The 7,803-nt window shown below is 51.7% G+C and overlaps 1 protein-coding gene across 1 annotated transcript; it reads left to right on the top strand.

Annotated features, from left to right (window-relative positions):
- Positions 1-5,555: 5,555 nt before the first annotated feature.
- Positions 5,556-6,497, top strand: LOC309603232 (olfactory receptor 14J1-like; the record flags this gene model as incomplete). Its single annotated transcript, XM_082338124.1, has 1 exon — positions 5,556-6,497. One exon carries the CDS (start codon positions 5,556-5,558, stop codon positions 6,495-6,497), a length of 942 nt encoding a protein of 313 aa, XP_082194250.1.
- Between the last annotated feature and the right edge of the window lie 1,306 nt (positions 6,498-7,803).

The raw sequence follows: 7,803 nt of genomic DNA, 5'->3' as shown, positions 1-7,803 counted from the left end.
CCCTGTCTCACATAATTGCTTCATCTACCCCCGTGTATCTTGGAGGCAGTGGACGCCTCTGTGTGGGTGACTGTAGCAACCTCTGAATGAAAATGTTAGGCAAAAGCTGAAACATATACAGAAAAGATTTCTGCGTAATAACTGTGTAAGAAGTCTTCATTTTCAGAACTTTGAAGTTGCTCTACACATTCTCATAATTTTTGTCATAGGCCATGGACATGGACAAGCAAGGTGAGGACCCTTTCTCTCCCCCTATATAAACAGAGATTTATATACAGCCATTTCCAAAACCACATTTCCTCCCAACACTGTGAATGAAGAAATTGTTCTGCAGAGCTGTGACCCATCCAGGAAGTCCCTAAGCTGTGTGACTTCAAAGGGTTCATTCACCCCAGGGGCAGGACTTTGGATTTGTCCGTGTTGGATATCATCAAGCTTCCTATTGGCCCATACCTCCAGCCTGTTTGTCCTTGGAAAAGAGAATATTGTGGGAGATGGTGTGGAAGCCTTGCTGGTGTCCGGGTTAAATATGCCCACTGCTCTCCCCTCACCCACAGATGTGGTCCTTTCATCCTAGGAAGCAATGGTGGTGGTCAGGCATGATCAGCCCTGCGTTCACCTCATCACCTTCACACACCCAGAAATGCAGTCCAGAACAACCTCTGGGACATCCATCCAAAGCGAAGCTAACCTCCCCAGTTCATCCTCTGGGACTTTTTGAAACAAGCATGCAGCATTTGCTTTTGCCAGTCATCAGGGAGTCCCCATGACCTGTCAAAGATGATGGAGCCTGGCCTCACTGTGACATCGTCTTGCTCTCTCAGCACCCTCCCTTCTCATGGACTGGTAGCATTTGAGTTTGCTCAAGTAACCCGTGGCTTGATTCCGATCCACCACTGACTGTTCTCCTCCAGAGTCCCACCTCGAGACACAGAGGCCTGGGAGACCTTGCTGGTGAAGACTGAGGCAAAGAGGACATAGAGTATCTCAGATCTATTTACACCTGCTTTACTAAATGAAGCAGTGGCCACGCATATTCTTCTTTACTGTCCCTGAAATAGGAACAGCTCATTGTCGTGCCCTTGATATCCCATTCAAGTTTCAACTGAGTTTTGATATAGACCATTGCCGAGCTTGGAGGATGCTGACCTTGAAGACGAGCTGGGCTGAGCTCTGCTGCCCTTTGGTGCTGCTGACCATTGGATCCCCACTAAAACTCCCCAGAACAGGCCAAAGTCTGCTCCTCTGATGTCCAGCCTCTGCGGTCTTCAACTCTCCTTCTTCATGCCCCATGGGAGCTGGGACCCCACTATTTGAGGGTCACAACAGCCAAGGCTTGCATTGACCTTCACATCCCTGACCAGCTCTGTACTGCTTGCAAGTCTCAAACCCAGGTTTGGATTACCCTTGTTGGCCCGTCTGGCAGCCGTGCTCAGAAATGGCTCCCAAGATGTAAACCGCCTGGACTCTTTGCATGCTGCTGTGTTCACCTTCCAGAAAATGCCAGGGTCATTGCAGTCCCCCGTGAGACCCAGGCTTCTACATCCAGAGACTTCCTTGAGGTGCTTAGAAAAGACTAGGCCAACTTCCCCACCCCGACTGTGGGTCCCTCAGCCTCCACCACGATGTCACCTTTACTGGCCCCTCCTCTGGCCCTCGCTCACAAGGGCTCACCCAACTCGTCATTGCCCCACAGAGGAGCTCCATACATGCAGTTAATTTCTTCACTCCGAGGGAACCCCACTCCTGATCCTTCCAGCCTGTCTCTCCTGAAAAGGCCTGAAAAGCCTGTACCCCATTGCAGCACCCCAAGCCGTGTGACTTGTCCCATCATGCCTTGGCAGTCACTCCATTGATGTCAGAGAGCACAGGCTCCAGCTTGGCCTGGCTGTGCTCCTGGCTGAGGGTATTGGTTGGGCTGTAGCACCTCAGTTGTGGCTCCAAGCCAAGCTGTGACTTGTCTTAAAGGAAACCTGGTACCGAGTGTCCAAGACCCTTGGTGTATAAAAGCTTTGCTTCAGAGCAGAGACATGCCAGAGTGGGCAGCAGATGGAAAGATAAAGCTGAACTTGGATGCCAAGAGAGTGAGCAAACCCTGCTGTCCCCAAGGCCAAAGAGAAACAGGGCTGGGAAGGGCAGCCCTGGCAAGAAATGGCTTTGCTGTCAGTGGTGTCTCTGCTGTCCCTGAGGGCCTTTGGCAGAGGCGAAGCCGATCTTTAGGACTGAGAAGGTGCTACTGTCAGGCCCACCGTGAAAATTGTCTGTTCCTTGACTCTTTTATCCAAGAGGTGAGTAACGGCCAGTGGAGAGAAAGCATAGGCACACGTGCAGAGACCCCAGTGTGATGTTTCTCCTATTCGTGGACTGCACCACCTCGGCTGGATAGAGAAGGGACAGACTTTGCCCCGCTGCAGTGATGGCAATTGGTTTCTTGTACAAAGGCACTGAATCTGTCTGCAGTGCTGTCTGGGGTGCCTGTCACACACTCGCTCTGAATGGGGATGGCTTTCCTGTATAGGACCATCGCCGTCCCTGCCAACTGCATGTGGCTGCGTGTGAGAGCCTTGGCACCTCATGTAACATTATAGGCCTGCAATTGGCATTAAATGGAATAACTGCCCTGAATTTGATCAGGCAAAGTGGGAATGTTCCTGACACCACCATCATTATAGTCAATGGAGATCTAGTCAACCCAGCTGATGGAAAACACAGAAACTTAGCTCTCCCTATGGTACATGACTCCATTTCATCAGGTGAATCCCTGCGTAGGCTGTCCAGAACACAACAGAGACAGGCTGCATCATCCTAAAAGTGGGCACCGGATGTCACTTCCATTAGCCAAAGGAATTCCCCACCAGCCTCCAAGATGCCCCCAGATGCTGTCCTGTCTCTCAGCATTGCTCCACCAGAGCTTGCAGCTAGCTCCACGTATCTTGGACGACCTCTGGCACTTCAAGTGTCACCAGATCTTTGCATGTGAATGTGTCAGTCCTGGCCTCCACCTCCAGTAATTAGCATGGGAGCTGAGACAAGGAGCTCACATGCAGGTGTCTATTGTGTGCACACCTGAAACAAGGCAAGAGGAATCCCAGCTCCTGGGGGTTTGTGCTGTGTGGGGGGGGCAGCTGAGGACTACAGAAATGGAATGGGGGCTGAACCCCTTCCCTCAGCAGTGGTAAATGAGATCATTCCCTGTGCCTGTCTGGGTGTCCTGTCTAAAGATTGGACAATGAACAGGTGATTCTTGGACCTAACTGTTTTACTAATGGCAGAAATGACACTTCTGGAAAGAAGTCTCTCTCCCCAGCTGCGGGAGGGAACATGAGTGATTCCTTCAGCCTGTTTCACAGCAGGTTCCCCTGGCGCCCCAGGGACACCTGGAGGGAGCCCAGAGGGGCAGAGAAAGTGGTGCCTTGGGCTGGGCCTCTGCTACTGAGCTGGGCTGGGCTCCTGGGATGGCAAGTGGGCAGCCCTGCAGAGAGACAGCTCTGCCCAGGAAGAGGACTGGGGACACTGCCTGCAGGCACCAAGAGGAGATCTGAGATGCTGAGAGAGCTTAAAGGCAGTTGCGAGCATGAGGATGCTGAGAGCTCACTGGGGGAGAAATCTTCACAGCCCCTCTACATGGTAAGGCTCTGGGTGTAGGGCAATACAGCTTCAGTTCCTGGAGGGATCTCCTAAAACTGGTACCTCTTACAGTTCATGGGCTCTGTCAGGAGGACTCTCTTCGGTTCTCTAATGTAGAGGAGGAGGATGTGCTCCAGAGCAGGGCTTCCTTGCTGCACCATCAGAGGGACAGGGCATGACGGCTGCCTTCTCCCGTGGATGGTTGTGGAGGTGTGCATCTGGGTGTGCACCCAGACGTGCCCAGGGCTGTCCTTCAGAGCAGGTCCCTGCACTCCAGGGTCTGTGTGCTGGGGCAGGGACTCTGTCACCTGCCAGGGTCAGCACTCAGCCTGCCCGGGGAGCTGCCCATGGTGATGTGGGGAGAAGCTGTGGGTGGAAGGAGCAACCCCTGGCAGGGCAGGGTCCTTCTGCTGTTGAGAGGGTGCTGTGTGGGTCAGGGCTGCTCACAGCTTCAGATCACTGCATTCCTTTAAGACTTTTCAAGAAGCACAGCAAGGGAGGGGCTACCTGAAGGGGAAGGATCCTGTTTGTCTGGGTGGGCAATGGGACGTAGAAATTAATGTCTCATTTCAGGAGGAGGCACTGAAATTCCAAATCTACTACTCTTAGAAGTGAATAAACCAGGGAGTATCAGAAATCAACACACCATGGCTTACAGACAGCATTGGTGTCCCTTTTCCAGCCTCATCAGGATTGGTCTGGTGTTGCCATCAGAGCCTGCACACACAGAGAAGACACCGTGCAGTGCCTCGTTGCCAGGAGGGGTCTGCAGGGCAGAGCTGAGCACACAGCGGCTGGGATGGGGTCTGTGAGCACAGACAGGGAGGAGAGGTGGGGACAGGGAAACAGCTCCTGGCAGGGACAGCTCCAGGCAGCAGAGACGTGGGCAAGGGGTGGGGGGAAGCTGCCGACAAGCACTGGGGGAGGGTGCGTTCAGGCAGCTCTCTTTTGGTCCTTCACTGTAGATGTCTTCTGGGCATTGCCTGCTGGGCAATGAGCTGACTTTCCCTTTAGGACATCCCATCTTTGGGACACCTGACTGCTTTGCCTGTCCTGCTGGGCTTGTGAGCTGCCCTCCAGAAAGGCACAGCTCTCCTGTAGGATCCTAGGGAGTGCTGAGCTATCCCTTGGAGGTCACTACTCTCGTCTCAGAGTCCTTTGCTTCTCTGTGTGAGGGACGGTGTCCTTCTCCATCACAACTCCACCTCTGAGCTGGGAAAGGCAAGAGTTTGCAGATCTGTCCTTTGAAACAGTGCTCCCCTGCTTTCATCAGAGTCCAGTTGTTTGGGGTTTTTTTGTTTTTTTTTTTAATGAATATTTTGTGTGTGAAGTCATCTTTGAGGCAGCACAAGAGAAAGAGCAGTGCAGCTGGGTAACAGACTGAGGGACGCTGCAGCTCACCTGACTGCACTAAGCCACAGAGAGCTGAGCCCTTTTGCCTGTCCTGTCTCAAGACTCTTCACATTTTCAGTCATAAAAATGAGGATTTCTACCCCTAAGAAAGAACACTGACCAGATGTGATGGTGGAAAATAAAAAACACAGACAAATTTCTTATATGGACATGGTAAGCCTGTCTTCTGCAGCCCACAGTCTTGAGAGAAAAGACTGCAGATATCGATCTTTTCCTTTAAGGGCGGATTACATCTGACATCCCTTGGGAACATCAGAGCTGTCACAAACCAGCTCCCAGGCACCCACTGCAGCAGAGAAAAGCCAGCTCCTTGGCAGCACATGGACAGAGATCCTCCTCCTCACAGCACACTCAGGCAGCACAAACCGGAGAAAGGAAATGCATTTCAATTTTTTTTTAGGGGCGGGGGAGGGGATGTCTATGAAAAATGGAGTGGCTTTGCTCAGAGAAGTCTGTCATAACTTTTCCTTATCTTTTCCATTTTTGAACAGTCCCCCCATGCCAAGAAACAGCAAATGTCAAACGGCAGCTCAGTCAGCCAGTTCCTCCTCCTGGCATTCACAGACACACGGGACCTGCAGCTCTTGCACTTCTGGCTCTTCCTGGCCATCTACCTGGCTGCCCTCCTGGGCAACGGCCTCGTCATCACCGCCGTAGCCTGTGACCACCGCCTCCACACCCCCATGTACTTCTTCCTCCTCAACCTCTCCCTCCTCGACCTGGCCTCCATCTCCACCACTCTCCCCAAAGCCATGGCCAATGCCCTGTGGGACATCAGGGCCATCTCCTACTTGGGATGTGCTGCACAGGTCTTTTTCTTTCTCTTCTTGATCTCAGCAGAGTATTGTCTTCTCACCATCATGGCCTATGACCGCTACATGGCCATCTGCAAACCCCTGCACTACGGGACCCTGCTGGGCAGCAGAGCTTGTGTCCGCATGGCAGCAGCTGCCTGGGGCAGTGCGTTTCTCAACTCTCTCTTGCACACTGCCAATACATTTTCCCTACCCCTCTGCCAAGGCAATGTCCTGGACCAGTTCTTTTGTGAAATCCCCCAGATCCTCAAGCTCTCCTGCTCAGACAGCTACCTCAGGAAGGCTGGGCTTCTTGTGTTTGCTTTTTCTTTATCTTCAGGGTGTTTTGTTTTCTTTGTGGTGTCCTATGTGCAGATCTTCAGGGCCGTGCTGAGGATTCCCTCTGAGCAGGGTCGGCACAAAGCCTTTTCCATGTGCCTGCCTCACCTGGCTGTGGTCTCCCTGTTTATCAGCACTGCCATGTTTGCCTACCTGAAGCCCTCCTCCTCCATGGAAGAGTCCCCATATCTGGACCTGGTGGTGGCAGTTCTGTACTCGGTGGTGACTCCAGCAGTGAACCCCCTCATCTACAGCATGAGGAACCAGGAGCTCAAGGACACGCTGAAGAAGCTGATTCTATCACTTGTCTTTCAACAGCGATAAGAAGCCCATGTCTCTTTGCAAGTGATTTCCAATTCATCTCAGGAACCTCCTGCGCTTTGGGCATTTTATCTGCGATAATCCTCTTTCTCCAGGAATGTCTGCATCCACTCCACTTCTCCAGAGCCACACACCCAGCCTGTCTGACCCAGAGGCCTTCGTACATGTTTCTGGCATGATAGTACAGCTGGCCTCCCATGTCCGACCTCTGTAATAAATGGGGATTTCCTCAGTGCCGATGTTTGGAGGTTGGGTTCTTCTTCCACAGCTGAGGTCAGGAACAGGCTGAAGAGAATCCACTCATGAAGCCATGCTGCTGTGCTTGGGTTCTCCCTGGGCTCAGGTCAGGAGGGCATGAGGCAATGTGTTAGGGAATGGACCTGGGCTGAGCCTTCAAGTGTTGGTGCCCAGTTCCAGTGGAAATGATGGCTGATCAACAGGGACCTCCCTGTGTGATGGATGCGCTTGACCCCTTGACCAGACTGGTGGTGGTTTGGTGCAGGCTCCGGAAGAGGTATGAGCCTGAGCCGTAGTCAGGCCATGAACTCATGTTTCAATCTCTTCTCTGAAAACTCACAAAGGAGCAGAGTGACACAGTGAGCACCGATGCACATGAGCTTGGAACACCGGTCACGCGATTAACACATGAATAGTGGATGGCTTTTCCAAGACTCATTTATCAAGGAACAGAGAAAGCTGTGGGTACAAAGAGTCTCCTGCATACCTTTCCTAACACATGTAATTTGGCTACAAGCCAACCACTTTATCCGATAAATATGACAGCCTCAGCGAGCCTTCTTTGAGCTCTCCCTGCTAAGCAGCGTGGCTGCCTAGCGGTGATCTCCCCTTGAGCTGGGACACCTCTCAAGGCTGCTCCTCAAGGCAGAGAGACTTATTACCAATGGCAGATCTTTGGTAAGCGACAATATTGCACAAAATCTTGTAGTACAGTAACTTTGATTTTTCTCTTGGTAACTTTGATTGCATGCTGAATTGATGCTAATGAAACATTACATGAACTTTGCATGTACAATCCCTTAGACATAAACCATTGACCAAGTCTGAGACTGAGGTTGGACATAGCCGCACCTAAGCTCCATCAGGAGTTTAGAAAGCAAGGAGGTCTACTCTGAACCTCGTGACTCAATGGGAGGGTCTTCCTTATCCTTTTGCATCCACAGTCTCTCTGTGAATCATTGTAACTCGAGTGTAACTCGAGTTTCCTTTGTGTGATTCTTCTGTGTAGTAATTAATAGAGGGAATCTTGCCATCGATCTTTGTTAAGTTGCACTTCTATAACATCATATTA

This window comes from Platalea leucorodia, assembly GCF_965183815.1.
Source record: "Platalea leucorodia genome assembly, contig: HAP1_HAP1_SCAFFOLD_24, whole genome shotgun sequence".
In the NCBI taxonomy this organism is placed as follows: Eukaryota; Metazoa; Chordata; class Aves; order Pelecaniformes; family Threskiornithidae; genus Platalea; species Platalea leucorodia.
This window is presented reverse-complemented; position numbering and strand designations above follow the sequence as displayed.